The 17,666-nt window shown below is 49.0% G+C and overlaps 1 protein-coding gene across 1 annotated transcript in view; it reads left to right on the top strand.

The window, feature by feature from the left end:
- The window catches only part of TRIM54 (tripartite motif containing 54), a 100,859-nt gene that overhangs the window by 16,693 nt on the left and 66,500 nt on the right, over positions 1-17,666 (top strand). Inside the window, exon 2 of the mRNA XM_069973272.1 lies at positions 16,815-16,987. Within this exon, the coding sequence (XP_069829373.1) occupies positions 16,815-16,987 (173 nt within the window). The remainder of the gene's footprint in view (positions 1-16,814; positions 16,988-17,666) is intronic.

Genomic DNA, 17,666 nt, shown 5'->3' with positions numbered 1-17,666 from the left:
ATAGAGTGTATAGTGTGGAGGGCCTATGGCTTAGTGTATATATAGAGTGTATAGTGTGGAGGGTCTATGGCTTAGTGTGTATATAGAGTGTAGTGTGTATATAGAGTGTAGACTGTGGAGGGTCTATGGCTTAGTGTGTATATAGAGTGTAGTGTGTATATAGAGTGTAGACTGTGGAGGGCCTATGGCTTAGTGTATATATAGAGTGTAGACTGTGGAGGGCCTATGGCTTAGTGTGTATATAGAGTGTAGACTGTGGAGGGCCTATGGCTTAGTGTATATATAGAGTGTATAGTGTGGAGGGCCTATGGCTTAGTGTGTATATAGAGTGTAGACTGTGGAGGGCCTATGGCTTAGTGTGTATATAGAGTGTAGACTGTGGAGGGCCTATGGCTTAGTGTATATATAGAGTGCAGACTTTGGAGGGTCTATGGCTTAGTGTGTGGTGGTTTTGGTGGTTTCCTAACAGGAGCTGCTCCTTGGCTGGATCCTTCCCGGAGGGATATCTGGCTAGTCCTGTGTTTTAAGACTTTTCAATGAGGCTCCACGGGCTCCTCTATTGCATATTCATGTTTTCCAGGGGGCAATGCACCTAGGACTTCACTGCATTGAGCGCTCTCACTAGCAGCCGGCAGTGTTGTCTTTAGCTGGTCTCCCTGAGGTCAGCAATCTGTTTCTCTTATGGCTCTACTAGGCATTTCTCCCACCTAGCCAGAATCCTGCTCCACACTGATGAGGGGCAACACCCCGAAACAGCTGTATGTGGATGGTTACCTAGCCTTGGTTTATCCCTTGTCATTACATTGACTGATAGGGCCACTTAATATGGTGGTTTCCTCACAGGAGCCGCCCCTTGTCTGGGTCCTTTCCGGAGGGATATCTGGCTAGTCCTGTGTTTTGAGACTCTTCAATGAGGCTCCACGGGCTCCTCTTTTGCATATATAGAGTGTAGACTGTGGAGGGTCTATGGCTTAGTGTGTATATAGAGTGTAGACTGTGGAGGGTCTATGGCTTAGTGTGTATATAGAGTGTAGACTGTGGAGGGTCTATGGCTTAGTGTGTGTATATAGTGGGGGAAAAAAGTATTTAGTCAGTCACCAATAGTGCAAGTTCCACCACTTAAAAAGATGAGGCGTCTGTAATTGACCCCATATTAGACCTCAACTATGGGAGACAAAATGAGAAAACAAATCCCGAAAATCATATTGTCTGATTTTGTAAGAATTTATTTCCAAATTATGGTGGAAAATAAGTATTTGGTCAGTAACAAAATTTCCTCTCAATCCTTTGTTCGATCTCCTTTGTTGGCAATGACAGAGGTCAGACGTTTTCTGTAAGTTCTCACAAGGTTGGCACACACTGTTGTTGGGATGTTGGCCCATTCCTCCATGCAGATCTCCTCTAGAGCAGTGATGTTTTGGGGCTGTCGCTTGGCAACACGGACTTTCACCTCCCTCCAAAGGTTTTCTATAGGGTTGAGATGTGGAGACTGGCTAGGCCACTCCAGGACCTTGAAATGCTTCTTACCAAGCCGCTCCTTGGTTGCCCTGGCGGTGCACTTTGGATCATTGTCATGTTGAAAGACCCAGCAGCCATGTTTCATCTTCAATGTCCTTGCTGATGGAAGGAGGTTTGCACTCGCGATCTCCCGATACATGGCCCCATTCATTCTTTCATGTAACTGTATCGGTCGTCCTGGCCTCTTTGCAGAGAAACAGCCCCAAAGCATGATGTTCCCCCCCCCCCCCCATGCTTTACAGTAGCTATGGTGTCTGATGGATGCAACTCCGTATTCTTTTTCCTCCAAACACGAAAAGTTGTGTTTCTAGCAAACAGTTCCACTTTGGTTTCATCAGACCATAGGACATTCTCCCAATACTCTTCTGGATCATCCAAATGCTCTCTAGCAAACTTCAGACGGGCCCAGACATGTACTGGCTTAAGCAGTGGGACCCGTCTGGCACTGCAGGATCTGAGTCCCTGGCACTGGCGTAGTGTCTTACTGATGGTAGGCTTTGTTACATTGGTCCCAGCTCTCTGCAGTTCATTCACTAGGTCCCCCCGCGTAGTTCTGGGATTTTTGCTCACTGTTCTTGTTATCATTTCGACCCCACAGGGTGAGATTTTGCATGGAGCCCCAGATCGAGGGAGATTATCAGTGGTCTTGTATGTCTTCCCATTTTCTAATTATTGCTCCCACAGTTGATTTCTTCACTCCAAGCTGGTTGCCTATTGCAGATTCAGTCTTCCCAGCCTGGTGCAGGGCTACAATTTTGTTTCTGGTGTCCTTTGACAGCTCTTTGGTCTTCACCTTAGTGGAGTTTGGAGTCTGACTGTTTGAGGGTGTGCACAGGTGTCTTTTTATACTGATAACAAGTTTAAACAGGTGCCATTACTACAGGTAATGAGGGGAGGAAAGAGGAGACTCTTAAAGAAGAAGTTACAGGTCTGTGAGAGCCAGAAATCTTGATTGTTTGTAGGTGACCAAATACTTATTTTCCACCATAATTTGCAAATAATTTCTTACAAAATCAGACAATGTGATTTTCGGGATTTGTTTTCTCATTTTGTCTCCCATAGTTGAGGTCTACCTATGATGTAAATTACGGACGCCTCTCATCTTTTTAAGTGGGAGAACTTGCACTATTGGTGACTGACTAAATACTTTTTTCCCCGCTATATAGACGGTGCTGTAGACTGTGGAGCGTCTATGGCTTAGTGTGTATATAGAGTGTATAGTGTGGAGGGCCTATGGCTTAGTGTGTATATAGAGTGTAGACTGTGGAGGGCCTATGGCTTAGTGTGTATATAGAGTGTAGACTGGAGGGTCTATGGCTTAGTGTGTATATAGAGTGTATAGTGCGGAGGGCCTATGGCTTAGTGTGTGTATATAGAGTGTAGACTGTGGAGGGCCTATGGCTTAGTGTGTATATAGAGTGTAGACTGTGGAGGGCCTATGGCTTAGTGTGTATATAGAGTGTAGACTGTGGAGGGCCTATGGCTTAGTGTGTATATAGAGTGTAGACTGTGGAGGGCCTATGGCTTAGTGTGTATATAGAGTGTAGACTGTGGAGGGCCTATGGCTTAGTGTGTATATAGAGTGTAGACTGGAGGGTCTATGGCTTAGTGTGTATATAGAGTGTATAGTGCGGAGGGCCTATGGCTTAGTGTGTGTATATAGAGTGTAGACTGTGGAGGGCCTATGGCTTAGTGTGTATATAGAGTGTATAGTGCGGAGGGCCTATGGCTTAGTGTGTGTATATAGAGTGTAGACTGTGGAGGGCCTATGGCTTAGTGTATATATAGAGTGTATAGTGTGGAGGGTCTATGGCTTAGTGTGTATATAGAGTGTATATAGAGTGTATAGTGCGGAGGGCCTATGGCTTAGTGTGTGTATATAGAGTGTATATGGTGGAGGGCCTATGGCTTAGTGTGTGTATATAGAGTGTAGACTGTGGAGGGCCTATGGCTTAGTGTGTATATACAGTGTAGACTGTGGAGGGCCTATGGCTTAGTGTATATATAGAGTGTATAGTGTGGAGGGCCTATGGCTTAGTGTGTATATAGAGTGTAGACTGTGGAGGGCCTATGGCTTAGTGTGTGTATATAGAGTGTAGACTGTGGAGGGCCTATGGCTTAGTGTGTATATACAGTGTAGAGTGCGGAGGGCCTATGGCTTAGTGTATATATAGAGTGTATAGTGTGGGGGGCCTATGGCTTAGTGTGTATATACAGTGTAGAGTGCCCGCCTAGTGCTGCCTCTTCTACTCGACCCGCCTTCTGGTGCCCCGCCTCCTGCTGGTTATCATCTTGTGCCCACCTTGTGCTGCCTGTCCTACTCTGCCCATCCTCCTGTTCCTGCGTAGTGCTGCCCATCCTCCTGTCCCCATCTTCTGCTGCCCATCCTCCTGTCCCCATCTTCTGCTGCCCATCCTCCTGTCCCCACCTTCTGCTGCTTACCCTCCTATCCCCGCCTTCTGCTGCTTACCTTCCTGTCCCCGCCTCCTGCTGCTTACCCTCCTGTCCCCGTCTCCTGCTGCCTACCCTCCTGTCCCCGCCTCCTGCTGCTTACCCTCCTGTCCCCGTCTCCTGCTGCCTACCCTTTTGTCCCCGCCTCCTGCTGCTTACCCTCCTGTCCCCGTCTTCTGCTGCTTACCCTCCTGTCCCCGCCTCCTGCTGCTTACCCTCCTGTCCCCGCCTCCTGCTGCTTACCCTCCTGTACCCGCCTTCTGCTGCTTACCCTCCTGTCCCCGTCTCCTGCTGCCTACCCTCCTGTCCCCGCCTCCTGCTGCTTACCCTCCTGTCCCCGTCTCCTGCTGCCTACCCTTTTGTCCCCGCCTCCTGCTGCTTACCCTCCTGTCCCCGCCTCCTGCTGCTTACCCTCCTGTCCCCGTCTTCTGCTGCTTACCCTCCTGTCCCCGCCTCCTGCTGCTTACCCTCCTGTCCCCGCCTCCTGCTGCTTACCCTCCTGTCCCCGCCTTCTGCTGCTTACCCTCCTGTCCCCGCCTTCTGCTGCTTACCCTCCTGTACCCGCCTCCTGCTCTTCGCTCTGTATATAATGCATTTTTAGTTTTTTTTTCTTTTTGTATCGCTGTGTTATCCATGTAACCTCTGTTAGTATACAGCACAACCAGCAGGAAGGTTGCAGTAGTTTCCGTACTTCACTGATATGTATTAGCTCTTACTGAGCCTTGCTGGACAGCTCCAGTTCTGAGAGCATATCCCAAGATCTTGTCTGTTTCGCTCTCTTGGATCTTTCATCGGTGCCACCCCTGGACTTCCTACATAGGCCCGACCCTTCCTCCTCCTTCCATGAGATTCTTGTGTTTCCAGCCATAATCCAGCTATTCCCTCCACTGCTGCGGATCCTATTCCTGCCTGTGTCCCAAAGGCCGGCCAACTATCAGACTATGATATGGAAAGCTGGATCTTCTCATGTGGGCCTGTAACCCATGAGATCTATATTAAACGAGGCTGTCAGGGATCACGGGCCAAGGTACGCCAGCCCGCGACAAGGGGGAGGAGAATTATAACCGACACGGGGACTGGACCAAACCAACGACCAAAAAGGGGGGAAGACACAAGAGATCAGAGGAATTTGGGGGCTCTGGGCTCCCCTGGGTTGCTCTAGCCCTACAGGTCGATTCACCTCACGCTTTACGCCCTGCTCCTGGGCCCTAACTTGAGAGTAAATGACCACCTGCCGCACACCCATACACACACTTTGCCACGAACACTGCCTGCTCACTGGCCAACACAAACACGACAATTCGCTGTATCTGGACCCACCGGCTGTTGTCATACATGTGACCCACCAGCCGCTGCCAGACACCCAAACCCAACATACATACACGACTTTGCTGCCACCACCCTATCTGTTAGGTTACTGGTGAGACAGGGAACCCCAAGAGTGCTCCACTCACATGCAGACACACCACACGGTAGAGTAAGCCACCCGGTCATACAATATACGGTCACACTCCGCACATGCGCTCCTCACAGAGATAACTAGGTTCATTTAGGCTACAAGACAAACCATCAAACTTTCAGGTTTAATGCATTAAAATGGCCCTTACTGGGTTACACAAAGATGGATGACAAAAGACCTACAGACACTGCAAACAAAGAAAACAAAAGGGATAAAATAAGAAAGTTCTAATACTGAGCACCGGATGCGTCGTATGGGTTCTTCCTTCCCAGGGGATAGGGGCTTAGAACGTGGTGCACAAACCAATTCGATTGGATCCCCAACTTTGTGACACTTACTTGTTCCCTAGGTCTCACATTTATGTAAGACCTGACAGGGTTGGCCTGAGGGGCGTCACCTGACATCTCTGACTCCGCCCCTCTGGGCAGGGCTTCAGCCGCCCCCCTCAGCCATCAAGGGAACACACCTGGGAATATCAAAAAGATGCTGGTCCAGGTGCCATATCGACGGTACAGGCCCCGGCCATTATTCATAATTCATATCTCACTGTTCTGATTCCTGGTATACTAAACATGATATCCGCTGGACACTCAGAAGGTGAGACCCCCCCCTTATGTGATTATGAGGACCGGTAGACCGGCCATGTTTGGACTCCCCACGATGTCCTTCTCATAACCGACGCTAGGAAATTGGTTCTGTGGCTCTATTGTTCATGTTCCTTTTCTTAAAGACTATCCACCCCCTGCCGGCATGGAGTCAGCGATCCTGCCTCAGAGGTGCCGGCATGGAGTCAGCGAGCCAGCCTCAGAGGTGCCGGCATGGAGTCAGCGAGCCCGCCTCAGAGGTGCCGGCATGGAGTCAGCGAGCCCGCCTCAGAGGTGCCGGCATGGAGTCAGCGAGCCCGCCTCAGAGGTGCCGGCATGGAGTCAGCGAGCCAGCCTCAGAGGTGCCGGCATGGAGTCAGTGATCCCGCCTCAGAGGTGCCGGCATGGAGTCAGCGAGCCCGCCTCAGAGGTGCCGGCATGGAGTCAACGAGCCCGCCTCAGAGGTGCCGGCATGGAGTCAGCGAGCCCGCCTCAGAGGTGCCGGCATGGAGTCAGCGAGCCCGCCTCAGAGGTGCCGGCATGGAGTCAGCGAGCCCGCCTCAGAGGTGCCGGCATGGAGTCAGAGAGCCCGCCTCAGAGGTGCCGGCATGGAGTCAGCGAGCCCGCCTCAGAGGTGCCGGCATGGAGTCAGCGAGCCCCCCTCAGAGGTGCCGGCATGGAGTCAGCGAGCCCGCCTCAGAGGTGCCGGCATGGAGTCAGCGAGCCCGCCTCAGAGGTGCCGGCATGGAGTCAGCGAGCATGCCTCAGTGGTGCCGGCATGGAGTCAGCGAACCCGCCTCAGAGGTGCCGGCATGGAGTCAGCGAGCATGACTCAGAGTTGCCGGCATGGAGTCAGTGATCCCGCCTCAGAGGTGTCGGCATGGAGTCAGTGATCCCGCCTCAGAGGTGTCGGCATGGAGTCAGTGAGCCCGCCTCAGTGGTGCCGGCATGGAGTCAGTGAGCCCACCTTAGAGGTGCCGGCATGGAGTCAGTGAGGGCCGTCCATATTCCTCACACACGGGCCCCACCCATGCTCAGGGTCGTCCATATTCCTCACACACGGCCCCACCCATGCTCAGGGCCGTCCATATTCCTCACACACGGCCCCATCCATGCTCAGGGCCGTCCATATTCCTCACACACGGCCCCACCCATGCTCAGGGCCGTCCATATTCCTCACACACGGCCCCACCCATGCTCAGGGTCGTCCATATTCCTCACACACGGCCCCACCCATGCTCAGGGCCGTCCATATTCCTCACACACGGCCCCACCCATGCTCAGGGCCGTCCATATTCCTCACACACGGCCCCATCCATGCTCAGGGCCGTCCATATTCCTCACAGAGGCCATCATGAAGCCATTAGTTTTCATCAGATTTCTTCTCCCGTTTCCCGTTTCCAGTTACTCTAGGAATTCCCGGGTTTTTATCCACAACCCATCCAGGAATCGAGGACAGTCTCTTTTCCATCTGAGTAAGAGCAGTTGTCCTAAGAAATGTTTCTGACTTCATCCAAGTGTCTGCGTTTTCTCAGCAGGATAATCATAAGTTGCCTTCTCAATGCCAGCAGTTTAATGAGGTCTGCAGCAAGAAATCTGCCGACCACCTACCACTCCGTCCCCCATACGGTTGTCCTATTGAATTACTACCTGGAGCAGCCATTCCTTTTGGGAGAATTTATAACCTCTCTGAACTGGAATTAAAGGAGAATACAAAGATGAAAATCTGAACAAAGCTTCGTTTGACCTTCTCCATCTCCAGCTGAGGCGCCTATATTCTTTGTAGGAAAGAAAGACTCAACCTACTGACCATGCACTGTCCACGGAGCTAAGATACCTGAACCATATGGACACCTGAATATCTGCCAGTGCCATCAGGATCGCTCTCTGCTTTCAGCATTTCATCAGTGATGTGTTTCGAGATTTCTTGGATCAATTTGTTATTGCTTATCTTGACAACATCCTCATATTTTTTGGATGTTTGGATGAGCATTATAGGCTTTTATTCTTGGAACGTCTACAGAAAAATCATCTTTATATTAACCCTTAGAGGACAGAGCCAATTTTAATTTTTGCGTTTTCGTTTTTTCCTCCTTGTTCTTAAAAGGCCATAGCACTTGCATTTTTTCACCTAGAAACCCACATGAGCCCTTATTTTTTGCGCCACTACTTGTACTTTGCAATGACAGGATGAATTTTATCATAAAGTCACTGCGAAACCAGGAAAAAATTCAAAGTGTGATGAAAAAAAAAAGCATTTCTTTTATTTTTTATTTTTTTTTGTTTTTACGGCGTTCGCCCTGGGGTCGTTACAATTACAACGATATGTAACATGTATAACTTATATTGTATCTGATGGCCTGTAAAAAATTCAAACCATTGTTACCAAATATACGTTCCTTACAATTGCTCCATTCCCGGCTTATAGCGCTTTTATCCTTTGGTCTATGGGGCTGTGTCAGGTGTCATTTTTTGTGCCATGATGCGTTCTTTCTATCGGTACCCTGATTGCACATATGCCACTTTTTGAACGCTTTTTATTACATTTTATTACATTTTTTTGCGCTTACGCCATTTACCATGCGAGATCAGGAATGTGATTAATAGTTTGAATGCTTGGCGCTGGCGGGAACACATAGAGGGTGATATCACAGGCTGTATCTAAGCTAGAAGGTTAGTGTGCACAGCAATAGAAGTGCCTACATTATACCAGCGGGCGTCTGAGTCTTATTGCCTCATCAGCCGTTGACGGGACGGGACTGAACAGGCAGGGAGATTGTACTAGTAGAATGTCTGGGAAAAAACTACGACATAACTAAAGTGATGGCAAAACTGCATGATCGATGACTAGTTAGCACAGTTGCCTACCAGCGTTGGGAACGGGGAGCAGTGTGCCATTGAAATGAATACATATAACAATGAGGAGATGATGTGCACTGGCGATGAGACAACGGGATGAGACTCGGCCGCTACCGCTGCCCACTGGTGTGAAGCAGGGAGGAGAAAGAGGTTTGACCCTGTACAGTGGAGACAAAATGGCTTAAAAACCTTTATCCCTCTCACATCAGCAACTATATAGCAGGTAGTAGATATTACCAGGAGCGGCAGCAGTATGGGAGGTGGACTGGTGGTGGAGGTAGAAGTTGTTGGGGGATGGTATTCGGACAGAGAAAGTCCACACCAGGCGGTGGTGATAGTGGTGCTGGACAGACGACCCTGGTAGGGAACAGCCAGGTATCTAATGGTGTGATCAGACACAGGGAAAGTAAGCTCTTCTCTGATCCATGCCTTACGTGAGGATTTCCACACTAATGGCGGACAATCGTGTTCACCTAGGAGTAACAATACAGGCTGGACAGTGGACTATAAAACTCATATATTGCCCATAGATGCTACTCCATGTATCCACCATGGCATGTACCCTACTGCTTATCAAGAATGGCCAGGAGGGTGATACATTTGCTTCCACGTGATTGGACATAGAAGGTACCTGGATGGAGCGCTCACCATAAGTTCTCTATCTAAAGCCTCCAGGTTATATGGCTTGGCCATATATATAAAGCTTGGCCAGGCTTGGGGTAAGCCGCATAGCAGCTGGAATACTTGGTGCATACACTTTTTGTTTCCCCAGTGATTCTGTTATAGAGGACTGACGGGACCAAGGAGGAGCAGCAGAACATGACAGCGCTGACAATGCACTGCCGGTCGATGAGGCCTGGCTGTAAGACAGCTGACTTTCCTCAATGGCAGCAGGAGGGTGTGATAGTTGGTTCCTTACAGTGTCCCACTTGGCCTAATGGTGACGCTGCATGTGCCATGTTCCATATGACATGCAGCAGTATACCATGTTTTAAGATGTAGAAACGAGAAATAAGTCCAAGCACTCACCGATTAGATGATCTATGGTGGGTTTAATCAGACATCACAGGGAGGGAGCAGTGACACTGGTGCGGGAGCATATAGTTGTCTGCTACACGCTCCCGCACCAGTGTCACCGCTCCCGCCCTATGATGTCTGATTAAACCCACCATAGATCATCTAATCGGTGAGTGCTTGGACTTATTTATCGTTTATACATCTTGTACTATTCTCGCCTTCGTGTGAGCACCGCAATTGCAGATCATGTGGTATTGGAGTCCAGTGTCCTATTCCAGCGCACGGCTGTGAACAGCCAGTATTCAGACAGTGCCGGAACCTGTACCTTGTATATATATATATATATATATATATATATATATATACCATGTTTTAAACTGTGGTAAAGAAAAATTGTCAAACTAGAGAAATGTCCAAAGAAGTAAAGAGACAGCATCCAAAAAAAAATAGTGAAAAGACGTGTAGCTTTATTCACCAAGCCATGCAACGTTTCGGCTGTATCTCAGCCTTTCTCAAGCATGCTTGAGAAAGGCTGAGATACAGCCGAAACGTTGCATGGCTTGGTGAATAAAGCTACACGTTTTTTCACTATTTTTTTGGATGCTGTCTCTTTACTTCTTTGGAGATTTTTTCGGACTTGATCCAGTCTGGTGAGGCGTGCATCTGGTACTATTCCTTCATTGTTTTTTTATTCTAGTGCTGTTGGACTTTGCTATTTTTGATTAAACTAGAGAAATGGACACAGATACCATGACCAATAGCACCACTACCCGCACCCAAGCTCGATTCTCTGGCAGCTGGCCTACCCTGGCCCATTTGGCATATGGCGTCATGCCACACTCCCTAGCTTGTCTTGGCTCTTCTTCACCAGTGCTGTCTCATCTACTGAGCTCCAAAGTACGTAAAACACTCTTTAGATCACCATTACTGTGCAGTGACCATATCATGGAGTGTATAAAAGAGAAGATGCCAACGCCACTCATAAACCACCAGTAACCTATGGCGGATAGGGGCCATGGGTGGTGTCTCCAGGGAGGGGAGACATCAGATGGAAAGCTTGTCCTTGGCTATGGGCATTTTGGGCACTTTGTACTCCTGGGTGGAAGAAGGGCTGAGTGCACAAAACATTACCAGTCTAGACCGGTAATGATTACTTGGCACCAGTCCACTACCAGCTGGACTCTCCACCTACATGGCCTCATCATAAGGAGAAAGCTGGAACAGACTTCTTGTTCTGTCTCACTTTTCTTTCTTGGAATCTGATGGACAGCAAAGTTCATCCGAGGAGCATTGGAGATCAGGACCCATTACTGTGTCTTTAACAACGCCACTTATGCTTCATCATTCCGGCCGAGTACAGAAGTGTGGACCTGAACGGCACATTGACCCACAGCAGGGTCACCTTGGTGAAGCCAGAGAAAAGAAGGAGCAGCACATGATGTCCAACCTGGTAAAGGTGAAAAAAGAATTCTATAAGTCGGACATCAGGGGGTCTTCATGCTAACACACTGGGGACCCCAGACAAAGGCTTCACCAGACAGTACGGAAACAGCCGTCAGGACTCCGATAGAGGATAAATGGTGAGGAAGTGTCTGGGGCTCATGGGATTTCCATGATAACAGGAAGGCAGAGAAGATGGTGTGCTGGAACTGGAGACTGATAGGGTCAATGTGATGAGGAGACAGCAGGTATGCAAACAGCTTAGGCAGAAGATAGGTTCTCTGTCCCGTTAACTCTGTGGCCAAATCATGACCCTCAGGCAGAAAAAAAATGAGAGGAATTGGGATTCCATGGGGCAAGCAGAAGACAAAGTACTGTAGGCTATAGGTCAGGCCAGGCACGATTCAGGCATTACAGGTAATGACTAAGTGGGGAGCTGAAAGTCAGAGAGAATGGAGATAAAACTTTCCTAAAGATTCCATTTCCGGTTCTTTCCTCTTTAGGAACAGAAATCTCCACCCAATCCATACAAAACAGATACGTTCAATTTCCAAAAATAGTTTCCTTGGTGGTATCTGCAGGGATATCCATATCCACCCCACCTTTTTATATTTATTCCTCCCCCTGCTGCATGCTGCCGCATATACTCACCAATGATGGCTGGTGTCCTATGGAGCGGCTTCAGTCCGGTCCTACGGAGCCATTCAAATCCTGCAGGCGCCCACCTGACCTGTTTGCCGACTGGCCTGCAGCTAAGGAGACCGGAAGTCAGGGTCTCCAATGCATCTCTATGAGAGCGCTGCCTTCAGACCTTCAATAGCTCTGGAGAAAGAAGAGGGGTTGGAAGAGCTGGGACGTCACCGTCTGTGGGATTTGTGGGCCCTGTATGACCAGACTGAAGCTGCGCCGTGGGACGCGATCATCATTGGTAATTATATGCGCCAGTCTGCAGAGGGGGAGGGATAAAAAATTTTTTAGACTGTTCTTTAAGAAAGATTTAACTCTGTTCAATCCCCACCCATAATCTGAGCGAGCTTGTGTGTAATAGGTTTCTAGTCCATGAATTGGGCCATTTGTCTGCAGCTGTCTCTTCTGTTGTCAGACAAGCTGTAACACATCATCTGTAACGCCCCTCACTACTGACATCACACCAATCAGAGAGCACCTGGCCAAGGAGCGGGAAACAACAGAACAGGGGCAGCCTCCTGAGAAGTATAGGGGAAAGTAAACCCAGTTGTTTCAACTCTATTTCTCTCCTTCTAATTTATCTATGTAGATGGATCGATGGATGGATAAATAGATAGATAATTATTTTGTTTAAAGTGTAAAGCAGAAGCAGATTGAGACAGCAATGGGCAGATACTACAAGATGAGATGGATAGCCATAGCCCATGGTAGCTATATGATCCCATATTAATGGAGGATTGGTGCAATGCACCAATATACACCCAGAATACAGGATGACAGGAGTGTTTTGCCATACCCTAACATCGATCTGCTGCAAAAACTAGAAGTGTGTAAGTAAACAGATTGCAGATTCATTACAGCAGATTGTGGGAAGGAGGACATGTGCGACACGTATAAAAGTGTGATGAAGTAGTGTGCGACATGTATAAGAGTGTGGTGAGGTAGTGTGTGCGACACGTATAAAAGTGTGATGAAGTAGTGTGCGACATGTATAAGAGTGTGGTGAGGTAGTGTGCGACATGTATAAGAGAGTGTGGTGAGGTAGTGTGTGCGACATGTATAAGAGAGTGTGGTGAGGTAGTGTGCGACATGTATAAGAGTGTGGTGAGGTAGTGTGCGACATGTATAAGAGCGTGGTGAGGTAGTGTGCGACATGTATAAGAGTGGTGAGGTAGTGTGTGCGACATGTATAAGAGAGTGTGGTGAGGTAGTGTGCGACATGTGTATAAGATTGTGGTGAGGTAGTGTGCGACATGCATGAGTGTGATGAGGTAGTGTGCAACATGTGTATGAGTGTGATGAGGTAGTGTGTGCGACATGTATAAGAGAGTGTGGTGAGGTAGTGTGCAACATGTGTATGAGTGTGGTGAGGTAGTGTGTGCGACATGTATAAGAGAGTGTGGTGAGGTAGTGTGCGACATGTATAAGAGAGTGTGGTGAGGTAGTGTGCGACATGTATAAGAGTGGTGAGGTAGTGTGTGCGATATGTATGAGAGTGGTGAGGTAGTGTGCGACATGTATAAGAGTGTGGTGAGGTAGTGTGCGACATGTATAAGAGTGGTGAGGTAGTGTGTGCGACATGTATAAGAGAGTGTGGTGAGGTAGTGTGTGCGACATGTATAAGAGTGTGGTGAGGTACTGTGTGTGCGACATGTATAAGAGAGTGTGGTGAGGTAGTGTGCGACATGTATAAGAGTGTGGTGAGGTAGTGTGTGCGACGTGTATAAGAGAGTGTGGTAAGGTAGTGTGTGCGACATGTATAAGAGTGTGGTGAGGTAGTGTGTGCGACATGTATAAGAGCGTGGTGATGTAGTGTGTGCGACATGTGTAAGTGTGGTGAGGTAGTGTGCGACATGTATAAGAGTGTGGTGAGGTAGTGTGTGCGACATGTATAAGAGTGTGGTGAGGTAGTGTGTGCGACGTGTATAAGAGAGTGTGGTAAGGTAGTGTGTGCGACATGTATAAGAGTGTGTGGTGAGGTAGTGTGTGCGACATGTATAAGAGAGTGTGGTGAGGTAGTGTGTGCGACATGTATAAGAGTGTGGTGAGGTAGTGTGTGCGACATGTATAAGAGTGTGGTGAGGTAGTGTGTGCGACATGTATAAGAGAGTGTGGTGAGGTAGTGTGTGCGACATGTATAAGAGCGTGTGGTGAGGTAGTGTGCGACATGTATAAGAGTGGTGAGGTAGTGTGTGCGACATGTATAAGAGCGTGTGGTGAGGTAGTGTGTGCGACGTGTATAAGAGAGTGTGGTAAGGTAGTGTGTGCCACATGTATAAGAGCGTGTGGTGAGGTAGTGTGTGCGACATGTATAAGAGCGTGTGGTGAGGTAGTGTGTGCGACATGTATAAGAGCGTGTGGTGAGGTAGTGTGCGACATGTATAAGAGTGGTGAGGTAGTGTGTGCGACATGTATAAGAGTGGTGAGGTAGTGTGCGACATGTATAAGAGTGTGGTGAGGTAGTGTGCGACATGTATAAGAGAGTGTGGTGAGGTAGTGTGCGACATGTATAAGAGAGTGGTGAGGTAGTGTGTGCGACATGTATAAGAGTGTGGTGATGTAGTGTGTGCGACATGTGTAAGAGTGGTGAGGTAGTGTGTGCGACATGTATAAGAGTGTGGTGAGGTAGTGTGCGACATGTATAAGAGTGTGGTGAGGTAGTGTGCGACATGTATAAGAGAGTGGTGAGGTAGTGTGTGCGACATGTATAAGAGTGTGGTGAGGTAGTGTGTGCGACATGTATAAGAGAGTGTGGTGAGGTAGTGTGCGACATGTATAAGAGTGTGGTGAGGTAGTGTGCGACATGTATAGGACAGTGTGGTGACGTAGTGTGTGCGACATGTATAAGAGTGTGGTGAGGTAGTGTGTGCGACATGTATAAGAGAGTGTGGTGAGGTAGTGTGCGACATGTATAAGAGAGTGTGGTGACGTAGTGTGTGCGACATGTATAAGAGTGTGGTGAGGTAGTGTGTGCGACATGTATAAGAGTGTGGTGAGGTAGTGTGTGCGACATGTATAAGAGAGTGTGGTGAGGTAGTGTGCGACATGTATAAGAGTGTGGTGAGGTAGTGTGCGACATGTATAGGACAGTGTGGTGAGGTAGTGTACGACATGTATAAGAGTGGTGAGGTAGTGTGTGCGACATGTATAAGAGAGTGTGGTGAGGTAGTGTGCGACATGTATAAGAGAGTGGTGAGGTAGTGTGCGACATGTATAAGAGCGTGTGGTGAGGTAGTGTGCGACATGTGTATAAGATTGTGGTGAGGTAAAGTCACGTGATGTGTAGTGTGGCGGAGTTGGGTGATGAAATGTGAAGTGGTGGTGTAGTGTGGAATAGTAGTAATGTTGTCCTTAGACACGCCATGGGACGTTGTTTGCAGGAAGGGGGTGGGCTTCTGTACTATAGGATGCTGCTGAGGGGTGGGCTTCTGTACTATAGGATGCTGCTGAGGGGTGACCTTCTGTACTATAGGATGCTGCTCGGGGGTGACCTTCTGTACTATAGGATGCTGCTGAGGGGTGACCTTCTGTACTATAGGATGCTGCTGAGGGGTGACCTTCTGTACTATAGGATGCTGCTGAGGGGGTGACCTTCTGTACTATAGGATGCTGCGGAGGGGTGACCTTCTGTACTATAGGATGCTGCTGAGGGGGTGACCTTCTGTACTATAGGATGCTGCTGAGGGGTGACCTTCTGTACTATAGGATGCTGCTGAGGGGGTGACCTTCTGTACTATAGGATGCTGCTGAGGGGTGACCTTCTGTACTATAGGATGCTGCTGAGGGGTGACCTTCTGTACTATAGGATGCTGCTGAGGGGGTGACCTGTACTATAGGATGCTGCTGAGGGGTGACCTTCTGTACTATAGGATGCTGCTGAGGGGGTGACCTTCTGTACTATAGGATGCTGCTTGGGGGTGACCTCCTGTACTATAGGATGCTGCTGAGGGGTGACCTTCTGTACTATAGGATGCTGCTGAGGGGGTGACCTTCTGTACTATAGGATGCTGCTTGGGGGTGACCTCCTGTACTATAGGATGCTGCTGAGGGGGTGACCTTCTGTACTATAGGATGCTGCTGAGGGGTGACCTTCTGTACTATAGGATGCTGCTGAGGGGGTGACCTTCTGTACTATAGGATGCTGCTGAGGGGGTGACCTTCTGTACTATAGGATGCTGCTGAGGGGTGACCTTCTGTACTATAGGATGCTGCTGAGGGGTGACCTTCTGTACTATAGGACGTTGTGGGGAGGGGGTGACCTTCTGTACTATAGGACGTTGTGGGGAGGGGGTGACCTTCTGTACTATAGGATGCTGCTGAGGGGTGACCTTCTGTACTATAGGATGCTGCTGAGGGGTGACCTTCTGTACTATAGGACGTTGTGGGGAGGGGGTGACCTTCTGTACTATAGGACGTTGTGGGGAGGGGGTGACCTTCTGTACTATAGGATGCTGCTGAGGGGTGACCTTCTGTACTATAGGACGTTGTGGGGAGGGGGAGACCTTCTGTACTATAGGACGTTGTGGGGAGGGGGTGACCTTCTGTACTATAGGACGTTGTGGGGAGGGGGGGACCTTCTGTACTATAGGATGCTGCTGAGGGGTGACCTTCTGTACTATAGGACGTTGTGGGGAGGGGGGGACCTTCTGTACTATAGGACGTTGTGGGGAGGGGGGGACCTTCTGTATCTTAGGACGTGGTTGTGTGTGTATGTGGGGGGGTGACCAAGTGTACCATAGGACGTTGTTGTGACTCCTGAGTCCTGATGTCCGTGACTCAGTCCCTGATTTTCTCTGTAGGCCTCCAACCCCCTGTGGCAGTCACGTGGTTCCAGCACGGTATCCTCGGGAGGACGCTTCCGCTGCCCCTCATGTCGCCATGAGGTGGTCCTGGACAGACATGGGGTGTACGGGCTACAAAGGAATCTACTGGTGGAAAATATCATCGACATCTACAAGCAGGAGTCCTCCAGGTAACTCCATCACCGGGGGCAGCGCAGCGCCGTAATCTCTTCTGTACACGACCAGCCTCACAAAATAGACAGCTCACACAGAAAAGAAGCGACAGGTTAGAGTCCTCAATGCTCAATAAGTCCACAGAATAAAAGAGCACAAGAGTCCTCTTAGAGGGTGTCCATACTGGGGGTATCATTCATATCCTCTCGGGGGGGGGGGGGATCCACTATACTGGGGGCTATTCTCAAGGTCCTCTATGTGGTGTCCCACCACAGGTGTTGCTATTGGTTACACCCTTTGTAAAGCCTGTACTTATTGTACTTAAGTGGTGATGAAGGTAGTGATAGTTTGTATTAGGAATATGTACTTAGATGCTGCACGGCTGAATGGAAAGGGTTACTGTTAATTTTGTGTCTCATGGATCTGTGAATCTATGGGAATCTTTTCTTCTTCTAGCCTATCATCTCCCTCTTTACTTCTTCTAATGCACTCTTCAGCCACTCACAGCGCACCTTAGATATACTGAGGAAGGAAGTCACATGGGTGGAAGAAGTGTATGAGTCTTTTTTGTTGGACGTTGTAGGGGAAGGACGCAAGCTAGGCAGCTCTCTACAGTGGTGCTCTCTGGGCCCTGGCCCTCTGCCAGGTCCCCTATTCTCAAGAAGTCAGTCTTAGTCAGATCCCCGTATGGGTAGG

Source organism: Dendropsophus ebraccatus, chromosome 6, assembly GCF_027789765.1.
Source record: "Dendropsophus ebraccatus isolate aDenEbr1 chromosome 6, aDenEbr1.pat, whole genome shotgun sequence".
Lineage (NCBI taxonomy): Eukaryota > Metazoa > Chordata > Amphibia > Anura > Hylidae > Dendropsophus > Dendropsophus ebraccatus.
The sequence above is the reverse complement of the archived record's forward strand: the minus strand, read 5'-3'. Positions and strand labels throughout refer to the sequence as shown.